The 24,063-nt window shown below is 37.2% G+C and overlaps 1 protein-coding gene across 5 annotated transcripts in view; it reads left to right on the top strand.

The window, feature by feature from the left end:
• TUSC3 (tumor suppressor candidate 3) overlaps window positions 1-24,063 on the top strand; it is a 183,014-nt gene that overhangs the window by 112,548 nt on the left and 46,403 nt on the right. The window contains exon 7 of one of the 5 annotated variants that reach the window (XM_082680491.1): window positions 6,379-6,516. The exons of the other annotated variants lie outside the window; for them this stretch is intronic. Coding sequence (XP_082536617.1) covers window positions 6,379-6,417 — 39 coding nt within the window. The 3' untranslated portion in view covers window positions 6,418-6,516. Of the gene's footprint in view, window positions 1-6,378; window positions 6,517-24,063 lie in introns of those variants that run through there. 5 annotated transcript variants of the gene reach the window in all.

The raw sequence follows: 24,063 nt of genomic DNA, 5'->3' as shown, positions 1-24,063 counted from the left end.
TGATAACAGATTCCTTTGTTGGTCCCAAACATGAAAAGCCGTGGTTCTTTCTGTGAAACAGCATTAAGTCATATTTCAGAAGCATAAGCTTCACATGCATTGTTAACTTCTTCCACTCGTGCTAACTTTGGAACCCTATAACGGTAGATAACTGTTACCAGGACTTCAACTTTTCCTCATTTGTAAAATTTCAAGGTAGGTATAAGTGGTTTCTGTCCCCACGCCACATTAACCCTTACTGCCCTTATAGACTGGCTGTCTCATGGAGTAGTGAAGGGATGTTTGGGCTGTGAAACGCGTATCATACCAAGAGGGATGAATGTGGCTCCCCGCCCCCCTCCTCCCGGCACCCCCGGAGGACATTTGGTAGTTTCTGGATACAGTTTTGGTTGTCACAACGGTGGGGGCAGCTGCCCTCTACTGGCAGCTAGTGGTGGAGCCAGGGATGCCGCTAAGCATCGTACAGTGCAGAGGACACTGCTCACAGCAAGGAAGCACGAGGCTCAGACATCAGAGTCGAAAAGGAGAAGCTCCAGAGAATCTTAAATATAATTTTGTTTTCTTATATATTTTGTAGCCAAGAAGGCCATCCCATCTAGCATTTATACCCAAAGGATGACTTTCTTAAAAAAAATTTTTTTTTAATTGAAGCAACCAGTGAGTGCTTCGAATCACACTGACCTGTGGTTTAATGTTTGGGAGGATTGTATATATGGAACACCATCACTAAATATAACTGATATGAAAATGTTTTGGGTATAATTGTTTGCTTTAATCTATCTTAGTAAACACTATTTAATCTTGGACATTTTATATATGCTTACAAAGAGATGTTTACATAAGAGAGAGTAAAAATGACTCTTAGGCCCACGGAGTCATGTTTATGCCTTGTCCTGAAGTATACAGGCAGAGAAACAGATGGGAAGAGAACGGGCTTGAGTTCTTCCCAAGCTCTGCCTCTTAGCAGTTGTGTCGCTAGGGGTGGAAGTTACTTAGACTCATTTAATGTAAGAAAAGAGGGACTAATACTGCTTTTCTTACCTTGTAGTTTGTGAGATAAAATATAATCATAGATGTATAAGCGCTTTTAAAAGTTGAAAACACTGCTGTCTTAGTCTGGGTCCCTCGCAGAACAGACCCAAAGACAACAATTCAGATGAAAGTAGCTCATGCTGGAGGTGAGGCGAACGTGAGACAGGAGCGGGAAACTGAGTTCAGGAAGGGAAGGCAGTCAAAAAAGATGCCGTATCCAGCCCATGAGCGCTTCGGGCCACTGAAGCTTAATACTGCTTGGGGATCTCTGGGAGCTGGTGTGGAACACATACAGGGATTTTCCCACCCCAGTGGTGAGGGAAACTAAGGTATTGATATTCATATACCAGCTCTCATCAGTCACTCGTTGAGTGCTATTTCTCTGGGGAAGGCGTTACTTTCCCTGCACTGGTGGATTTCAGGCTGGTGCACGGGTAGTGCCCTCGTAGATGTGTCTACTACAGCTTCTCATAATATGCTAAGAGTTTATTCTTTGTTAGTAGTTTCCAAAACAGAGGAAAAAAATCATGAAGAAACATACTTTTCAAATGGTGTTAAGATACCACGCTCTGAAAACAATAGCAACAAGTAGTCAAAATGTCTCACCAATTGTGAATAATTTTTTAAGTCAGTATCATATTTGTCTTGTAGATAATCCTGTAGGGAAAACTATAAAAACATATTTACTTAAGAATATCTGTCAGAAATTGTTTTATCCTGTTGTACATTTTAACAATTCTTATATAGGTGAACAGATTATTTGCTCCTTTATAGAAGGTTTGTTACTGATGCTCTGTCAACGGGGCCTGTGTTTTGAATTGTATTTTCGGGAAGGGGTATACATTCCAGTCCTCTCAGCTATCCATCCCCACTCCTCATTCACCTTAGGATCAACACTGGTTTGAGTAGTGGATAGTTTGTGGCCATCAACAGAATTGATATATAGTGGGCCTGTGTCAGCTCTGAACTTCTAATTCTAGCTTCAGTAGTTCAATTTTCTCTCTGAACTGAGCTAATTGGATCAGACAAGCTTAAAAGACTGTGGAGTATGTTGTTGGGTCTTTACTTAGCTATTAGCTTTAAAAAATTATATATATTTGTAATATCAGTGACTGTTCACATTTTCACATATTAATTGTGAAATAACACATGCCTACAAGGATCTACAGATGTTACCAGAGTAAGTTTCACCACACTGAACTTAAATGTAAATGAATATAGACAATGTAAAGAAAATTAGTAGTGCAGGCAGTATGTTACTGTGCTGATTTGCAAGTTTGTTAGTTACTGTTAAGTTGCTATGTAATGGCACAAGTCAAGTACTAATGGTCTACTTCACGGCGTGAAAGTCATCACAAAAACAGTCATTACTGTGTAGCTAAAGGGAATCTATATAACTGTGTGATTACATGGGACATAAAGACATTTTCTGTCGTTAAAAAAAAAACATCTTGAATGAGATGCATTCAGTTAAATAAACTTGTGCTTAGATTATAACTCCCAACTAAATAAATATATTGTCCTCTTTTTTAAGATTTGGCTTTTAGCTGCTGCCTGAGAGTTGCTATGGGTTTACCATATATAATCCAAAATTTTTCACTGCATTATACTTCAGTTGTGAATGTAGCTAAGAGCTGTGTTCTACATGCACATGCAAAAGCATTTTGTTGCAGAAATGCATGCTGCTTAATCGAGAATTTATCGTTAATGTAGCACTTGTCTCAGGTAGCCATAATAGTCTTACACTTTCTCCAGTGCTGTACACTCTCATGCCTCAGGGATTTTGCATATACTAGCTCTTTGAGGGACATATTTTAGTCCTAAGTGGAAAATTGTATAGGCTTATTTAAACTAAATACAATTATTTTATTTAGGATATTCAGGAGTTTTATTATAATCTTCATACCACCAGCAAAGAGAATGTCAACATATAACAAAAGATTTTAAACAAAAAAAAAACAGAAAGAGAATAATAATTGGTAAAGGTATGCAAAAATTTTATGGTAGAGTTTGGAATTGAGAGTGCAAAAATTTTATGGTAGAGTTTGGAATTGAGAGTCTGCCTTTTCATTTATTCGTTCCTTTATTTTTCCATCCAATAAATGTTTGTTGAGAGCCCATTCAATACCAGGTACTGTATCTGCCCTAGTAGTACAGCTATATCATGGAGCTGATAGACTAGTAGAGAGATGCAGTATGATCTGGGTTTGCCCAAAGTCTCAGTCATTAAAGCTCTGCTTATTATTACATTGTGTGGTATTAGAAACTGAACTGTTTTAAAAGTTTGCCTCAGTACCATGGTTGCTCTGTTGCTATGGCCTTGCGTCTTCTCTCTTGGCAAGCTTTGCCTTATCTTTTTATTTCTTTTGATTTTAAAATTTTTTGTGTCTAGTTGGCCATTGGTAAGACTCTTTGCCTTTATCTCTGGCATCTATTGCTGCTTCTCTCTGCCCTCTCTACACGTGGTTTTGACTTTCATCATCACAGTATGCACTCTTGATCCTAAACTCACTGACCTTTACCAATTCTGAAGCCAACCCAAACTGCTCCTTTAACTTCCTTTCAACTGTTTAGCTACTAACAACCCTGGCAATTAATCAAGAAGGACCATGTAATTTGTATCCTTACCACCTATCAAAACATTTCACACATGGCAGATATTAAATAAAAATAAAGCTGAATAGATGAATAAATCTTTCTTTGCAAATAGGAACTCAAGTTATATTTTCAGCCTTTCAAAAATGTTAACTATGTCTGAAAAACAGCGGCTTCCCTCCTGAGCTTTGTTTGTACTTTGTAATTAAAACCTTGAAGCACATACCCAAAGGGATTATAATACTACAAAATGAGAATGTGTTTTACGATGTCAAATTTAATCTAATACAGTTAAACATTCTGAGAATCCAGAGTAAATGTGATTTCAGAGAAAATAGTAAAAAAGCAAAGGCATGAAGAATTGACCTGCCCACAGAGAAAGGGATAAATAATACAAACCAGTTAACAAATAACTTTTTTCCAATTTTGGTAAATTATTGAGTACGTTGCAAAGAATAATGGACTAAATAGACCCCTATGGTCATTATAAACCAAGGAAATTATTCTCATACTATGAATAAAATTGAGTCAATTATATTAAACATAATAAGCATATACATTCTAATTTTAAAAAAGCATTTTAGAGGTATATCTCCACAACTTCAAAATAAGACCATGTAAATTTCGGTAACTCAGAATATTTCTTATTCATTGCGTATTTTCCAACATCATTATATTTTGATTCTTTAAAATGCTAATCAATGATTTAAATAAATTTTTTATAAACTTGGATGAAATTAGCATTCAAAAATTATTTCAATATTCATATTATCACATCACCTTTAGATATAAAGATTAGGAGCCATGAGAAAATTTGTGTAAAATTTACGTATTATGTTACATTAAAATAAGTTTTAGGGCTTCTGTATACTTAAGTAACCTTTTTTCCCCATAAAGCCTTAAACACCACATCATATGTGTCACATATATTTATCAAAACAGAGAATCAAATATACTGTGTCCCTCTTATATTAAAAAAAAATGCCAGTGTGATTTGGTCATGCTATAGACCAAATTATGCTATAGTTTATGAATAATTAATAACCTCAAGGGGAGGAAACAATAGGTCTGCATTGGAGAAATGTCCCATTATCTTGGAGGAGTCATGCTGAATATTTTGAACAGTAGATGTCTTTCTCTCTCCCCTTCCGTACATTCTCTCTTACTCATTTCTTCCCTCCCCCTAAATATTATTAAACTTTCGGTGTCATTTTAGCTAAATAATAAAAATAGCCTAAAGGATGTATTAGAATAGGACTCAGGTAGAAAAATGAGTCAGGTATTTTATTTTATGTTAATTCTTGTTAACAATGTACACATAATACATTTCCTTTTATTGTAAGTATTATAATTGTGGGATGACATTCCTCCTTTTCTGTACTTGTAAAACCCTCTTCCTCTCTCATCCAAAAAAGGGCTGCTTTTTTGCATGAAGTCATTTCTTTATGCTCCTGGATGAATATAAAGTTCTCCAATTCTGAATGGCCGTGGTAGTTCTTTGTCGTATTCATTTTTCTCAGTCTTATATAGTTTTTGCATAATCATCTCCACTAATAAAATGAAATTACCTTGGCCACAGAATGAGAATATTACTTATCTGTATAATTCTCTTTATAAGACTTATACAGACTTGTTGAATTAATGAATAAACGAGCCAAAGAACATACACACAAAATGATCAAACCTGATGGATTATGTACATTTTATTCTGTATTTGGGCTAATAATGTTGTGTGTGTTCTCCTAGCTATTTATAAAGTGTCAAAGTTTTTGTTTTGTTTTTTATTTTCTTGTTCTTAAGTTAATTGGGGAAAATAAGTGCTTTAAATTAATTTTGTTCTGCTCACTAACTAGGAGACCACTGACCATATACAGTATAGAAATGACTACTTACGAAATTATTTCTAGCTATACAATTATATCTAATAGTCTATTAATAATTTACTTACACAGGTTGTAATTGTTTATTTCTTACCTTACTAAAGTTTAATGTATTTGAAAAGTTTGGACTTGTCTGATTTGGGTTTATCCCGAACTGTGTATTGAAATACAAAATCTATACCATAAAATGTTTTAAAACAATTTTTAAATATTGCTTGCCTCTACTATAACTTCTAATCTTTTCTTTTACCCCTGAGTGTAATGTTAAAAAAAACTGTTGAATTTATAATATTCTAAATAAGCCTCATGCCTAAAATGAGTTTTATAATGGATGTACTAGCAGAGCTGCTGTGTTAATAATGCAAAGATGCTTTAATTCTCTCCCAAAGAAGCAATTACTCTGAAAAGCCATATTTTATTTCTGCCAAGAAACAAAATTACTGTGTCCTACATCAAATCTCACAAAAATCTGTTGTCGTGTTATGTCTTCATGATATTCTTATAGCGTTTATATTTTAGTTTTGTTGACTAGAAGCCATTATTCCTGTAATAACCAATAAATTAGCTTATTGGTTAATATATTAAGTTCTGAAAGAATGGATCATCTTCAACGTATTTTTAAAAACTAACAGGTTAAAAAAAAAAAAAAAAAAAAAAAAACTAACAGGTTTATTAAAAGACACTGTAAATATAACTAGCAATCATTTAACTATAATAACTCCTCACTGAGTTATAATCTACACTTCATTACTGATTATTAAGTCATTATTAAAGACATTCTCATTTTAAAGTTTTTTTTTTTTTTGATGTGGACCATTTTTAAAGTCTTTATTGAATTTGTTACAGTATTGCTTCTGTTTTATGTTTTTAGTTTTTTGGCCACGAGGCATGTGGGATCTTAGCTCCCTGACCAGGGATCGAACCCACACCCCCTGCATTGGAAGGTGAAGTCTTAACCACTGGACGGCCAGGGAAGTCCCAAGGCATCCTCATCTTAGAGAAAGTTTTTTCTTTGTATATTTTTCCAAACACTTCCTACATTCACCATGGTTCTTGAAAGTTTCAAACCTTCATAGCTTCCGTTTTTTTCTATTTCATTAACGCTATTAAAAAAAATCCAAGTTGCTTGGTGTTTAAGTCTCCAGCTGTCAGTAGTCAAAGTCTATCATAAAATCTAGCATTAATAGGGGTAATATGATCTGAGATAATTAATGACTTAAAAGTGCTAATAGCAACATAGGAGATCCTAGGCTCCCAGTCCCCCATGCGCCTCATAAAAATCAATTATTGGACTGCTATCCACAAATAAAAACCTAGAAAGTCCACTTAGGAAGTTTTAGCCACACAGTGGAACAAAATCCCTGCAAATAATCTCATGAGAAGAGAAGGAAAACAGCTTTGTTTTGCCTGCATCATCCCACCCCCATGCTGGCATTGTTCAGCACCAGGAAGGAACTTCCTAGCTAGAAAGAATTCCCCGTGCCTAAAAAGGAAGAGTGGGGTGAGCAAACAGCTTCTTCATCCTTTTGGGGCCCTGTGCAACTTCAGCTTCACACCACCCACACCAACAAAGCTGAGACTTACAGAGACAACTAGGGTCAAGGAGGACAAGCAGGGACTATTATTAGCACATATGCAGTGCTCATAACTGCATTTCGCAGAGGTCTGCTCTGAGGACGGACTCAGCAGCCTTTGCCACTGATGAAGCCAATGGCCAGCACAGCCACCAGGGACCCCCAGCAAGTTTTGCCATCTTTCACTCCACAGGTGTTTATGTTTGCTGACACTAGCCACCTGAGTTCCTCCCCACCCCTGCTGTAGCTCCAGCACTGCACCAGCAGCCATCACAGTCCTCTGCATCTGCACAAGCGTAAGACACCAGCCGTCTGAGTGCCTCCCCACCTTCACAGGAACCTGGGAGCCATGGTGGCTGTTAGTTCAGGGCTCTGTCATGCAAGATGCAAGTCTAGATTCCTGCTAACCCCGCGCCATGTCCAGCAACCTGAGCAGAAGCGGTATTATGCCTGAGTCCCACCACAGACACACACACACACGTGCGCACACACATGCATACCTGGTGCCACCACATGCCCCGCACCTGGTGGTCTGGACCACTAGACCCAGGATGACAGCATGCTTTATTATGCCCCACCCACAGGTGAGAAGCTTCCCTTATCAAAGTTAGTTCATAAAGCCTGAAAGAGTGACTGCTGCTTAAAATACTTAGACACCTATGCAAGTCTACAGGGATCACAAAGAATCAGGGAAACATGGCCCCACCAAAGAATACAGTAAACCTCTTGTAACTGGCCCCAGAGAAATAGAGATCCAGGAACTGCCAACAAAGAATTCAGAATAATTGCACTAAAGATGCTCAAAGAGCTATAAGAAAACACAGTTAAATAATTTAACAATACCAGGAAAATGATACAAGAACAAAATGAGAAGTTCAACAATGAGATAGAAAACATTAAGTAGAACCAAACAGAAAGGTTGGAGCTGAAGAATACAATGCTGAAGAATTCAGTAGAGAGCTTCAAATGTAGACTTGACCAAACAGAAGAATCAGTGAGCTAGAAGACACATCAATTTTAATTATCAAGTCAGAGGAACAAAAAAAAGAATGAAAAGGAATAAAGAACTTATGGGACTGACATAACACCATGAAGAGAAATGATGTATGCGTCACTGAAGTCCCAGAAGGAGAAGAAAGGATAGAAAGCTTATTTAAAGAAATAATAGGGAATTCCCTGGCAGTCCAGTGGTAAGGACCGCATGTTTTCACTGCTGAGGGTCCAGGTTCAGGTTCCCTGGTTGGGGAACTAAGCTCTCACAAGCCATGCAGCATGGCCAAAAAAAAAAAGAAAGAATGGCTTAGAACTTCCCAAATATGGGGAGATATTTGGACTTCCAAGTTCTACAGCTAATAGGTAAACCCAAAATTTCAATTTAAAAGATCTTCTCTAAGATGCACTGTAACAAAACTATCTGAAATTGGAGACAAAGAATTTTAAAAGTAGTAAGAAAAAAATTTTCTTATACATGGTAAGCCCCAGAAGACTATCAGAGATTTGTCAGCAAAGACCTTGCAGTCCAGGAGAGAAAGGAGTGACACATTCAAAGTGCAGAAGAAAGAAACTGCCAACCAAGAATACTTCACCCAAAGTTGTTTTTCATAAATGAAGGCAAGATAAAGGCTTTTCCTAGTAATTCAGGGCATTGATCATCCCTAGACCTACCTTACAGAAATACTGAGAGGAGTTCATCAAGCTTCGCCAAAAGTAACATGAAACGTATGAAAATGTACAACATATTGGTAAAAGTAAACATATAGTCAGATTCAGAATAACACTGTAATATGGTGATGTGTTAGATACTTTTGTATAAAGGTTAAAGGACAAGAGTATTAAAAATAGCTATAGCGGGCTTCCCTGGTGGCACAGTGGTTGAGAGTCTGCCTGCCAGTGCAGGGGACACGGGTTCGTGCCCCGGTCCGGGAAGATCCCACATGCCGTGGAGAGGCTGGGCCCGTGAGCCATGGCTGCTGAGCCTGCGTGTCCAGAGCCTGTGCTCCACAACGGGAGAGGCCACAACAGTGAGAGGCCCGCGTACCGCAAAAAAAAAAAAAAAAAAAAGCTATAGCTTTAACAATTTTTTAATGTATAAATAATATAAAAAAATGTAAATGTGACATCAAAAACAAAAGAGGGAGTAAAAGATTAGAGTTTTTGTATGTGATCAAAATAAAATTGTCATCAGTGTAAAACGGACATATATATATATATATATAATGTTTTATATAAGCCTCATGGTAACCAGAAAGCAAAAACCTACAGTAGATTTACAAAAGATAAAGAGAAGGGAATCAAAGCATATCATTATGGAAAATCATCAATTCACAAAGGAAGGCATAAAGACAAAGAAAAGAACAAAGAAACAACAAAACAGCCAGAAAACAGGAAGATGACATTAGTGAGTCCTTACTATCAATAATTATTTTTAATATAAATGTATTGATAATCAAAAAGCATCGAGTGGCTGCATGGTTAAAATAAAACACCAACTATATGCAGCCTACAAAAGATGCACTTTAGCTTTAAGGACACAGGCTAAGCATGAAGGGATGGATAAAAGGTATAGCATGAAATTAGAAGGCAGAAGAGAACAGGGGTAGTTATATCAGACAAAATAGACTTTAAGCCAAAAGCAGTAACGAGACAAGAAGGTCTTTATATCAATATAATGATAAGGGGATCATTAAGTTTACTAATATTTGAAGAAGTATATTAGTAAACAGATCTGAAGGAAGAAGCAGACAAAAGTACAGTAATAGTAGGGGACTTCAGTACCCCACTTTCAACAGTGGATAGATCATCCAGACAGAAAGTCAAGAAGAGATCATTGGGCTTGAGCCATACATTAGACCAAATGGACCTAACAGACATATATAGAACATTCCCTCCAACAGCAGAATACACATTCTTGTCAAGCACACATGGAACATTCTCCAGGAGAGACCATATGATACGTCACAAAACTAGTCTTCGCAAATTTAAGAATACTGAAATCATGCCAAGTATCTTTTCTGACTACAGTGCTGTGAAACTATTAATCAATAACAGGAAAAAACCTGGAAAAGGTCACATATGACTAATAACCAATATCATACTCAACAGTGAGATATTCAAAGCTTTTTCTCTGAGATCAGGAGCAAGACGAGGGTGCCCACTCTCATCACTCCTGTTCAGTGTAGTACTGGAAGGCCTAGCCAGAGTAATCAGTCAAGAAAGGGAAATATAAAAGGATCCAAATCAGAAAGGAGGAAGTAAAACTCTGTCACTGGTATGAAAATGTATAGAAAATACTAATGACTGCCAAAAAACTGTTACAACTAATCAACAAATTCAGTATAACTGCAGGATAGAAAATCAACATATAAAAACCAGTTGCATTTCTATATATTCACAATAAAATATCTAAGAAAGAAAGAAAACAATCCTATTAACAGTACTATCAAAACAATTTGTGAATAAATTTAACCAAAGAAATGAAAGATCTATATACACTGTATACTGAAAACTGAAGATGCTGATGAAAGAAATTGAAGAAAGCATAATAAATAGAAAGGTATTCCATGGCTATGGACCAGAAGAATTAGTATTATAATGTTCGTACTATCCAAAGCCATCTATAGAGTCAATGCAATACCTTTTAAAATTCCAGTGGCATTTTTCACAAAATAGAAAAATCCTAAAATTTATGTGGAACTGCGAAAGACCCTGAATAGCCAAAGCAATTCTGAGAAAGGAAAACAAAACAGGAGACGTCACACTTCCTGATTTCACACTATACTACAGAGCTATAGTAATTTTATGCCAGTATGATACTGGCATAAAAATAGACACACAGATCAATAGAATAGAATTTGAGAGCCCATAAATAAAACCTTGCAAATATGATCAGCTAACATTTGACAGAGGACCCAAGAATACTCGGAGGGGAACGGATATTCTCTTCAATAAATGGTGTTGGAAAAACTAGATAAGCACAGGCAAAAAAATGAAATTGGACCCCTTTCTTACACCACTCACAAAAATTAACTTGAAGCGGATTAAAGACTTAAACCTAAGGCCTGAAACCATGAAACTCCTAGAATAAACACTGGGAAAAAGATCGTTGACAATGATCTTTGCAATGATTTTCTGGATGTAATACCAAAATCACAAGAAACAAAAGCAGAGTAAGTAGGACTACATCAAACTAAAGAGTTTCTGTACAGCAAAAGAAATCATCAACAAAATGGAAAGACAACCTACAGAATGGGAAAAATATTTGCAAATTCTATATCCAATAAGAGGTTGATATCCAAAATGTATAAAGAATTCATACAACTTAACAGCAAAAACATAAACAACCTGATTAAAAAATGAGCAGAGGAACTGAATAGACATTTTCCCAAAGAAGGCATGCAAATGACCTAAAGGTACGTGAACAGAGACGACTCAGTATGGCTACTCATCAGGGGAATGCAAATCAAAACCACGATGAGATATTACCTCACACCTGTCAGAATAGCTATCATCAGAAATAAAAGAGGTAAGTTGTCAGCGAGGTATGTGGAGAAAAAGGCATCCTGTGTACTTTCGGTGGGGATGTAAACTGGTGCAGCCACTATGGAAAACAGTATGGGGTTTCCTCAAAAAATGAAAAACAGAACTACCATAGGATCCAACAACTTCACTTCTGGGTATACATCTGCAAAAGCCTAGATAGGGAAACAACCTGCATGTACGTCAGTGGATGAATGGATAAATAAAATGTGATATATATATACATGTATATATATAAAATGGAATAGTATTCCACCATGAGAACATCCTGCCACGTTTGAAAACTTGAATTAACCTTGAGGGTACAATGCTTAGTGCAGTAAGCCAGACAGATAAAGACAAATACAGTATGGTATAACATATGTGGAATCTAAAAAAGCCAAACCTAGAGAAACAGAGTAGAGTGGTGGTTACCAGGGGTTGAAGGTGGGAGAAATACGGAGATATTGGTCAAAGGTTATAAACTTTCAGTTATAAGGTATGTATCTTATATGTCTACCTTATAAGAATATCTTATATCCTGGGGATATCATTTACAGCAGAGTGAAATGAACATAGTTAACAATACCATATTACATAATTATATATTGCGAAGAAAGCAGATCTTAAATGTTTTCACCACAGAGAAGAAATGGTAATTATGTGATGTGATGGAGTTATTAGCTAATGCTATAGTGTTAGTCATTTTGCAGTATAAGTGTATCAAATCAACAGGTTGAACATATTAAAACTTATACAATGTTATATGTCAATTAATATCTCAGTAAAGCTGGAAAAAATACTGCAGAGAAAATACTTAAAGTGCTACTTACTCCAGAAAGAAGATTAAATTCAGAATGAAACTTACTTCCTTATTAATTATGGTTGGATTTTCTAATGAATTTTAGATAGTGATAGTGCATGGCTTTTTTCCCTCTCTTGGACTAGTGTGACACATCACTGGAATACTTTGTGGCTTGTTAGATTTAGTGCGGTTTTCAGAGTATAGACTTTGTATTAGGCAGTAACTAACGCAGTAGGAAAAGCTAATTCTGTGTTTTATAAAGCACTTAGAGGGGAAATAGAACTTATAAAATAGGTGTTTGGTTTTTGTTTTTTCTTTACTAAATGGCTGTCCTTGCAACAAATAGCATAGAAGCAAGAGTTACACAAACAACAAAGCCCATATAAAAGATCATCCCAGCACATTCTTTATAAGCAGGATTTGGGTCAGCATAAACGGTATTCTACATCACAGTCTACTTATAGTGTACAATTTAATAGAATCCGTTATCAGTTGTAGAAATCGAATACCTTGTCCTTTGCATGTTCCTGAGATCAAAAAAAAAAGGACAAGATTGCAGTGACAGCAGTAAGCCTAGGTGATGGTATTTTAAATATCCTAATACACTCAGATCCGAGTAAACTCGAAGTCTAGGAAACCAGTGGCACTGAGCCAGAAAAAATTGAAGTTATCATGCGATACCACAGAAATATTTACATTTCAGTCATTTCAGTTCAGTTCAACAAATAACTGCTGTGTGCTTTTCACTCTGTTGCTCTGGCATTGTAACAATATTCTGGGCTTAATTCTTGCATTCTCGAGTTTCACAGTTTAGTCAAGGATGCAGGAAAACAGAGTCCATTTTGTATACAGTGTGACAAGAGCTATAATCATGATAAAGGCAAAGTGATATGTGAGCAGAGAGTAAGAAGGAATGACAGACCTTTCCCCTCAGGCTGAGTACTGTAGGAAAAATAAAATTCTGTCAGTTAAAGGGCAAGTGGAAAATATATTCAAGACAGGACAGAGTGAACAAAGGCCATATGCCTTATTCAGAGAAGAGAAAGTAATTTGATGTGATTAGTGTCTGAATGTTGAGAACTGAGACTATAAAGATACCTTGGTGCTGTATCATGGAGGACCTTAAAAGCCTTGTGGTAATTTGTTCTTAATCATAAGAGCAGTAGGAAATCATGGGAGTATGTGCAGAAAGAGTGGTGTGACATGGCATGAGAATGTCTGTCTAAATGATTTTGCACTGTGAGGCTGCCCCTTTCCTGTTTTTTTTTTTTTTTTTTTTTGGCTAGAAAGAGCAGGCTTTTGTTCTGTCTGGGCCATTAATGTTTCTGGCTTCTCGGCTTCTCCAGTATCATCCACTCCAGGACGTAAGAAGTACAAAGAAACCCCAAGGAACTTGTATTGTTCTTTGGTTCCTGAGGTCCCTAGCCTGTATGTGTTCTTCTCCCTACCTTTCAGAGTCTTATGTTTGTTTTATATATAAATAACATCCAGGGTTTGGGGCAGTAGTTAGCACGAGGAATGAGGAGAAATACGTCCATTCCATCTTGTCCATAACCACAGGTTTTAAAATTGACTTTTACAAATTTTTTATGGAAGTAAAGTGTACAAGGTAATATACAGATCTTAAATGTACAACTTGATAAGCTTTCATACATGTATATATTCCTGTAACAATCAAAATATAGACTATTGGTGTCCCCCCATGGGTTTCTTCAGGCCTGCTTCCATTTACACCCCACTCCCTCATAGGATGCCACTGTTTTGATTTCCATTGCCATAGATTAATTTGTCTGTGCTTAAAAATTTAAGAAAAAAATTAGAGTATATATCTATAATATATATAGTTTTACTTAACAGTGTTTTTGAGATTGAAGATGATTTATGAGTGTCTCTCTGTGTGTGTGTGTATATATATAGTTTTACTATTAAAATTTTTAAGCCATAGAACAATATATTAAAAGTAATGTTTTAGGGACTTCCCTGGTGGTACAGTGGTTAAGAATCCGCCTGCCAATGCAGGGGCCATGGGTTTGAGCCCTGGTCCGGGAAGATCCCACATGCCGCAGAACAACTAAGCCCGTGTGCCACAACTACTGAGCCTGCGCTCTAGAGCCTGTGAGCCACAACTACGGAGCCCGCGTGCGGCAACTACTGAAGCCCGTGCACCTAGAGGCCCTGCTCTGCAACAAGAGAAGCCACCGCAATGAGAAGCCCGCGCACTGCAACGAAGAGTAGCCCCCGCTCAATGCAACTAGAGGAAGCCTGCACACAGCAACAAAGACCCAACGCAGCCAAAATAAATAAATTGTTTTTTAAAAAGTAATGTTTTAAGAAGGAAGTTAGTTGTACAGTAGGTGTTTTGGGGGTGAAGGGGTGGTTGGTGCATGGAGACATATAACCCCCCACACTGTCATCAGACAACCGTTTAAATAAAGCAAAGCTAAATGTATTATAACTTGCTACAGTAAGAATCCCTTTGCAGTATCTCAGAAGTAGGAAATAGAAGTAGGCTATTTATAGGATCTTGCGATATGAACTCAAATGGTTTAGGGTGGGCTTTTCCAGGCAGGTGGCTGATTTGAATTAACCAAAATTTTTACAGAATAGGTTACCTGGACACCTAGAGGTGAAAATCTTTTCTTTAATTTTTTAACATCTTTATTGGATTATAATTGCTTTACAATGTTCTGTTTCTGCTGTATAACAAAGTGAATCAGCTCTACATATACATATATCCCCATATCCCTTCCCTCTTACGTCTCACTCCCACTCTCCCTATCCCACCCCTCTAGGTGGTCACAAAGCACCGAGCTGATCTCCCTGTGCTATGCGGCTACTTCCCACTAGCTATCTGTTTTACATTCGGTAGTGTATGTATGTCAATGCCATGCTTTCAGTTCGTCCCAGCTTACCCGTCCCCCTCCCCTTGTCCTCAAGTCTTTCCTCTATATCTGCGTCTTTATTCCTGTCCTGCCCCTAGGTTCTTCAGAACCTTTTTTTTTTTACATTCCATATATATATGCTAGCATACAGTGTTTTTCTCTGACTCACTTCACTCTGTATGATAGACTCTAGGTCCACCCACTTCACTACAAATAACTCAATTTCATTTCTTTTTATGGCTGAGTAATATTCCATTGTATATAAGTGCCACATCATCTGTATCCATTCATCTGTCGATGGACACTTAGGTTGCTTCCATGTCCTGGCTACTGTAAATAGTACTGCAGTGAACATTGTGGTACATGACTCTTTCTGAATTACGGTTTTCTCAGGGTATATGCCCAGGAGTGGGATTGCTGGGTCGTATGGTAGTTCTATTTTTAGTTTTTTAAGGAACCTCCATACTGTTTTCCATAGTGGCTGTATCAGCGTACATTCCCACCAACAGTGCAAGAGGGTTCCCTTTCCTCCACACCCTCTCCAGCATTTATTGTTTGTAGGTTTTTTGATGATGGCCATTCTGACCCGTGTGAGGTGATACCTCATTGTAGTTTTGATTTGCGTTTCTCTAATGATTAGTGATGTTGATCATCCTTTAATGTGTTTGTTGGCAATCTGTATATCTTCTTTGGAGAAATGTCTATTTAGGTCTTCTGCCCATTTTTGGATTGATTATTTGGTTTTTGGATATTGAGCTGCATGAGCTGCTTGTAAATTTTGGAGATTAATCCTCTGTAAGTTGCTTCATTTGCAAATATTTTATCCCATTCTAAGGATTGTCTTTTTCTCTTGTTTATGGTTTCCTTTGCTGTGCAAAAGCTTTTAAGTGTCATTAGCTCTGATTTGTTTTTGTTTTTATTTCCGTTTCTCTAGGAGATGGGTCAAAAAGGATCTTGCTGTGATTTATGCCATAGAGTGTTCTGCCTATGTTTTCCTCTAAGAGTTTTATAGTGCCTGGCCTTACATTTAGGTCTTTAATCCACTTGGAGTTTATTTTTGTGTATGGTGTTAGGAAGTGTTCTAATTTCATTCTTTGACATGTAGCTGTCCAGTTTTCCCAGCACCACTTATTGAAGAGGCTGTCTTTTTTCCATTGTATATTCTTGCTTCCTTTATCAAAGATAAGGAGACCATACATGCGTGGGTTTATCTCTGGGCTTTCTATCCTGTTCCACTGATGTATATTTCTGTTTTTGTGCCAGTTCCATACTGTCTTTATTACTGTAGCTTTGTAGTATAGTCTAAAGTCAGGGAGCCTGATTCCCCCAGCTCCGTTTTTCTTTCTCAGGATTGCTTTGGCTATTCGGGGTCTTTTGTGTTTCCATACAAATAGTGAAATTTTTTGTTCTAGTTCTGTGAAAAATGCCATTGGTAGTTTGATAGGGGTTGCATTGAATCTGTAGATTGCTTTGAGTAGTATAGTCATTTTCACAGTGTTGATTCTTCCAATCCAAGAACATGGCATATCCCCTTCATCTGTTTGTATCATCTCTGATTTCCTTCATCAGTGTCTTATAGTTTTCTGAATACAGCTCTTTCGTCTCCTTAGGTAGGTTTATTCCTAGGTATTTTATTCTTTTTGTTGCAATGGTAAATGGGAGTGTTTTCTTAATTTCTCTTTCAGATTTTTCATCATTAGTGTATAGGAATGCAAGAGATTTCTGTGCATTAATTAGAGGTGAAAATCTTTAAGCTGTTTGTTCAGGTGTGCAGACTATTGTCTCTGATAAATTGATCTGTAAGAACTACCTGAAGCAAACAGTGAGGTGGTTTTTTTGGTTTATAGTCTTATCTTTGCCAGGCGAAGATTTCTTTGAACAAACTACTAAGTCATGTTGACGCAGATGGTCTCAGTTCTCAGGGATAAGTTAAAAGTTTGCTGATGAATTTCAAGTTATTAAGGCTGCAACCACAGTAACAGTGATGTGATGAGACCGGAAGAACCATTAGATAAGGAATCAATATGGTATATTTGGAGTAAAAATAAAGAGATTTTGTTTTCAGGGGCTGGTGGTGCTTATTTTTGTAGACTTTTCAGTTTGGCATTTAATTTTCAGACTTTTTATAGATCTTATAGATGGAAGGGATTCTAGAAGTTTATCAAGGCCAGAATCCTTTGAGTAAGAATCCCTTTTATAAGATCCATATTAAATCATAGTTTTTGAGCCTCTTTTTAAACAATTTAGATGAGCGAGAACTTAGCTTTCTCATGAGACAGCCAATTGTAGCTTTATTTGTTGGGAAGGTATTTCTTATATTGGTCTGAAGACTGCTCCTTTGAAATGCCTAATACTAGTACTCACTGCCCCACCTGCTGAAATCTCATAGAATAAGTGCCTTCTAAGTTCTATATATCAGCTGAACAAATGTGAGGCGGGTTATCATTCTGGACTCTTTTCTAGGCAACCTATTCCCAGTTCCTTCAACTGTTACCATGGGGCAGAGTGTAAGTCCTCACTGTCCTAATTACCATCCTCTGTTTTACTCTCGTTTGTCAGTGCTGCTCTTAACTGCAGTATTCAAGTTTGCATATTATTCTTTAGATATGTTCTGAACAGGGAGGAGGAGAAGTATTTATTTCTGGGTACCAGACTTACATACTTAAAGAACAACAACAGAAACAAAACTAACTTTCTCAGAGCTTTCTAACAGCTTCATCACACTTAAGCTCATGGCTCATTTGGTTTCACCATTACTAGGGACAGTTGAGGATGACAGGTCATGGGATACCAGAGAGATGAGTTGAAACTACCTGTTTATGTGCATGATACTTGGAAGTACACTGTCCCTAGTTACTAACTGAAAAGAGAATATCTACTCTTTGCTTCAGATCTGTACCATCTAAAAGTGAATGTATGTTTTTGTAATGAGTTGGTGTAACAAGAAACCACGCTTCTGCAAGTTGAAAGAGAAAATCTAGTTGTATTTCTGAAGGAATGCCCCCTCAAAGAGTTAGTGGTTTGAGAAAGAGAGATTAGAAAGCATTGTCAGTAGAAGCCCAAATGAATAGACGGTATTTGGTTTTCTTATATTTTTAAAGAAATCTCTGTTCTTCGGTGATTAACTCTTAGGCAGGGAGAGATACCACACATTTGACTCTGCTAGTCCTTCTTTGAAAACAGCTGTGCAAAGGCAGGAGCACTGATGCTCTTGTTATTTTTGCTCCATTCCAACCCTAGTACTGGGTGGAACTGCTGAGATTCTTGCTTGTTGATTCCCCAAATGATGGCAAAATGTCATTCTCCTTGCTTGGCTTGCTGTTATTAGGGAAGGAAGCATCTTTCTAAACTCTTTTTGAATTCAAGGACTTTGTAGAAGAAATAGCAGGGGTCCCTAGTATAGCTGTAAACTTTAAAGAGATATGTGACTGGAGCCTAATTAATTACAGGATATAGTACAATGGAAATAGAGGTTAAAATAAATAATGTATTCCAACTACCTTACACTACTCATTCTTTTTCTGATCTATTTTAAATGGGAATTTCTTCAAATTTCACATACTGTGGGTTGCACTTGACTTGGAGAGTTTGAAGTTTCAGTCTTGTTTTTAACATTGTGTATTTTATATTAGTGATACTGAAAATAAGTTTTTGGCAGCCTCATTTGTTCACTTGTTTATTCATTCAACAGAAGTTTAAAGAGTTTCTACTAATACTGTTCTAGTCAGGCTGCTAAGTAATCTTGGCTACTCACTACAGTTAAGGGGCAAACAAAATAGATGAAGCTCCTGACCTCTAAAAGCTTCCCACTTAGCTGGGGGAAACAGAGAGTAAAAAGCAAATGTGTCAGGTGGTAATAAGCCATTTGAGAAAAATAAAGCCAAGCAATAGGAGGGTGGGGGAATGCTTTCTTACATAACGTCTGAGAAGGCCTGTCTGAAAAGGGGTCATTTAAGCAGAGACCTGAAGGAAGTGAGAAAGTGATTTATACTAATACCCGGAAGAAGGAACGGCAAATATAAAGGCCCTGGGGTGGAAACATGTTTAACATTTCTCTGGACTAGCGAGGAAGCCAGTGCAGTTATAGTGATGAGAGTGAAGGAGAGCATGATGGCTGAGGTTGGCGTGACAGCAGGGGTAGGGCTGGTGGTGTGGGTTGGCTCGCAGACCTTGTACGTACCCTTGTAGGGATATGTGAGCCTTGGAGAGGACTTTGGACTTCCGTCAAAGTGGGGTGGAAGCCACTGGAGGATATTAAGCAGAGGAGTGAGATGAACTGACATTTTAAAAGAATCACTTTTTTTGAAAAGACAGCCATGCAGCTTTACTGGTTCTTGGTTTTCATTCACTTTAGGGCTACTAATAAAGTGGATTCTAATATTGGTCCTCCACAAGACACATGCAGAAATGTGTCCTCCTTCCCCACACAGAAGTGCACTTTGGAAGTATCGGGTGGTATTTTTGGTTTCAAAGTGACTAGGGATCAGAGAAGCAAAATGTTCTGCAGCGTGTAGGACACTAACAATCAGAATTTCCCCATCACAAATGGTGTGCCTTCATTCAGAAACACTCTAAGAACAGTACCAAGGTAGGCGTGAATGCCAGCTAGAGGACATTTCCTTTCCTTTCCTTCCTCTTCCCCTTTGCTCCTTCCTTTTTCTTACTGCACTCACCCTCTATCCCAGTCTGTCCCTTTTCCTCTCATCCTCCATCCTTCTCTTTTTCTTTTGCAGATTTATGATGCTTAGGAATAGAGAGAATGAACATTGTTTGTTCCTATGTAATTTAACTCTTTTACCATAGAATTCTGTAATGGGAAGGATCCTTACTCCAGTCATTTAAACTTTAGGTAAGAATCTGGGAACCAAAGACGTTAAATAATCTGCCCAAAGCCACATAGCAAGTTGGCAGCTCATAGTTTATGGCTTTGTTTCATTAGTGTATTATTTACATCTTTATATTTTCATGACCCATCCCTCCAGAGATCATTTTAAATGCCCCGGTTGCATGACTTTTTTCTCAGAATCATGCATTACTTCTTAGAGGCAGGGATTAGAGCCATAATCATCAAAATAATTATTCCAAAGAAGGAGGGCAGAGACAGTATTTTGATGATAAAAAGCAATATTGCTGGAATATTTTCTTTGGCTTTTATGGTGAGTAGAGCTTCATAGTGGTGTATATGTTTTAAAAAACAAAAGATTTACTTTGAACAAAAGCAAACTATAAATGTTTAAATATTCTAAACATTAATATATAAGCAAGAAGTCATCTTAAATGGTTGTAGAAAAGTAATCCAGAATTTATTCATTTTTGTGAAACTATTTTTAGAAATCAAGATGAATATTTGTTACATTAGATTTGATCACCTAACACTACTGCCATATATATTAATTTACATAAACTTTGAACAAAGTCTTCATGTAACCATTTCTTGGGGTAATATTATAGAACTGCCAAACTGCCTTCAAGTGTTGATAGCTTGTTCTGATAAATCCTTCTCAGAAGACTGCACTCTAACCTCCTTGAGCATGACCGTGTGATAGATTAGGAAAAACAAGGTCTTCATGCCTCTTCTGTGTAGTACTGCTTCACTCCAGTGGTGATGGCAGGTGGGTCATGTTCAGTCAGTCATATTTCTTAGATATGATAGCTTCTCTTGTTGCTGTCACCCCCTCTGTCATGTTCCACATCTTATTAATAATGAGGTAAAACTCCATATGCACTTTCTTACTCATAAAGCTTGAATCTCCGTGCTGTGACTCAATAGAGATGAACTTCAAGGCATTCCATTGCCTACTGTTTTCTTAAATGTCGTTAACTTAAATTTTAGATGACAATTAAGTACACTTTTTTCAGATGCTCACATTGTACATGGTTGAATCTCTCCCAGATTTCAGTACTGAGTCTAACAGAAACAGTTATCTTTTGTACCTAAATGAACTGGATTCTCTTCTAGAGACAGGAGCATTACCTGCCTATTGTCTCAATTCCCCTGACTGAGCATAGGAGTACACAGTGTGCCTCTGAATTTTCAGGACAGCAGGGATGACTATTAAAAGATACCACATAGCTGATAAAGACAAGATGGCGGAGTAGAAGGACATGAACTCACCTCTTCTTACAAAAAACCCCACCAAAATCACAACTAACTGCCAAACAACCATTGACAAAAAATGCTGGAGACATTAGGAGGGACGAGACAGTAGGAGGGACGCAATCACGATAAAATCAAGTCCGATACCCACCAGGTGGGTGACCCACAAACTGGAAAATAATTATGTCACAGAGGGTCTCCCACTGGAGTGAAAGTTCCGAGCCCCACATCAGGCTGCCTAGCCTGGGGGGTCTGACAATGGGAGGAGGAGCCCCCAGAGAATCTGTCTTTGAAGTCCAGTGGGGTTTGATTGAAGGAATTTCACAGGACTGAGGGAAACAGAAACTCCACTCTTGGAGAGCACACACAAGGTCTTGTGTGCACCAGGACCCAAGGGAAAAAGCAGTGACCTCATAAGAGCCTGGGCCAGAACTACCTGCTTCTATTGGAGGGTCTCCTGTGGACTTAATTGACATTTATAGAGTATTCCATCCAAAAGAAGCAGAATACACATTCTTTTCAAGTGCACATGGAACATTCTCCAGGATTGATCACATGCTGGACCACAAAGCAAACCTCAGTAAATGTACGGAAATTGAAATCATAGCAGGCTTTTTTTCTGACCACAATGCTACGAGACTAGAAATCAACTGCAAGAAAAAAAACTATAAAAAACAAACACGTGGAGGCTAAACAGTATTCTACTAAACAACCAATGGATCACTGAAGAAATCAAAGAGGAAATCAAAAAATACCTAGAGACAAATGAAAATGATCCAAAACCTATGGGAAGCAGCAAAAGCAGTTCTAAGAGGGAAGTTTATAGCAATACAATCTTACCTCAGGAAATAAGAAAAATCTCAAGCAAACAACCTAACCTTACACTTAAAGCAACCAGAGAAAGAACAAAGAAAATCCAGTTAGTAGAAGGAAAGAAATCATAAGGATCAGAGCAGAAATAAATGAAAGAGACAAAGAAAACAACAGAAAAGACCAATGAAACTAAAGCTGTTTTTTTTTTAAAAAAAGATAAACAAAATTGATAAACCTTTAGCCAGACTCATCAAGAAAAGGGAGAGGGCTAAAATCAATAAAATTAGAAATGATAAAGGAGAAGTTAGAACTGACACCATAGGAATATAAAGGATCCTGAGACTATTACAAGCAACTATATGCTAATAAAATGGACAACCTGGAAGAAATGCACAAGTTCTAAGAAAGGTACAAGCTTCCAAGACTGAACCAGGAAGAAATAGAAAATATAAACAGACCAATCACAAGTAATGACATTGAAACTGCAATTAAAAATCTTCCAATAAACAGAAGTCCAGGACCAGATGGCTTCACAGGTGAATTCTTTCCAACTTTTAGAGAAGAGCTAACACCCATCCTTCTCAAACTCTTCCAAAAAATTGCAGAGGAAGAAATACTCCCAAGCTCATTCTGTGAAGCCACCATCACCCTCATACTAAAACCAGACAAAGATATCACAAAAAAAGAAAATTACAGACCAATATCACTGATGAACATAGATACAAAAGTCCTCAACAAAATACCAGCAGACAGAATCCAACAACACGTTAAAAGGATCATACACCATGATCAAGTGGGATTTATCCGAGGGATGCAAGGATTCTTCAGTATACACAAATCAATCAATGTGATACACCATATTAACAAATTAAAGAATAAAAACATATGATCATCTCAAGAGATGCAGAAAAAGCTTTTGACAAAATTCAACACACATTTATGATAAAAACTCTCCAGAAAGTGGGCATAGAGGGAACATACTTCAACATAATACAGACCATATATGACAGACCCACAGCAAACATCATTCTCAGTGGTGAAAAACTGAAAGCATTTCCTCTAAGATCAGAAACAAGACAAGGATGTCCACTCTAGCCACTTTTATTCAACATAGTTTTGGAAGTCCTAGCTACAGCAATCAGAGAAGAAAAAGAAATAAAAGGAATCCAAACTGGAAAAGAAGTTAAACTGTCACTGCAGATGACATGATACTATACACAGAAAATATAGATGCCACCAGAAAACTACCAGAGCTCATCAATGAATTCAGTAAAGTTTCAGAATACAAAATTAATACACCAAAATCTGTTGCATTTCTATACACTAACAACAAAAGATCAGAAAGAGAAATTAAGGAAACAATCCCATTTACCATCATATCAAAAAGAATAAAATACCTAGGAATAACCTACCTAGGGAGGCAAAAGACCTGTACTCCAAAAACTGTAAGACACTAATGAAAGAAATCAAAGATGATGCAAACAGATGGCACAATATACCATGTTCTTGGATCAGAAGAATCAATACTGTCAAAATGACTGTACTACCCAAGGCAATCTACAGATTCAGTGCAATCCCTATCAAATTGCCAATGGCAATGTTTTGCAGATCTAGAACAAAAGAATCTTAAAATTTGTATGGAAACAGAAAAGACCCTGAATAGCCAAAGCAATATTAAAAAAGAAAAACGGAGTTGGAGGAATCAGACCCCCTGAGTTCAGAGCATACTACAAAGCTACATTCATCAAAACAGTATGGTACTGGCACAAAAACAGAAATATAGATCAGTGGAACAGGATAGAAGGCCCAGAAATAAACCCATGCATCTATGGTCAATTAATCTATGACAAAGGAGGCAAGACTATACAAT

This window comes from Grampus griseus (genome assembly GCF_964374135.1).
Source record: "Grampus griseus genome assembly, chromosome: 21".
Classification (NCBI taxonomy): domain Eukaryota; kingdom Metazoa; phylum Chordata; class Mammalia; order Artiodactyla; family Delphinidae; genus Grampus; species Grampus griseus.
This window is presented reverse-complemented; position numbering and strand designations above follow the sequence as displayed.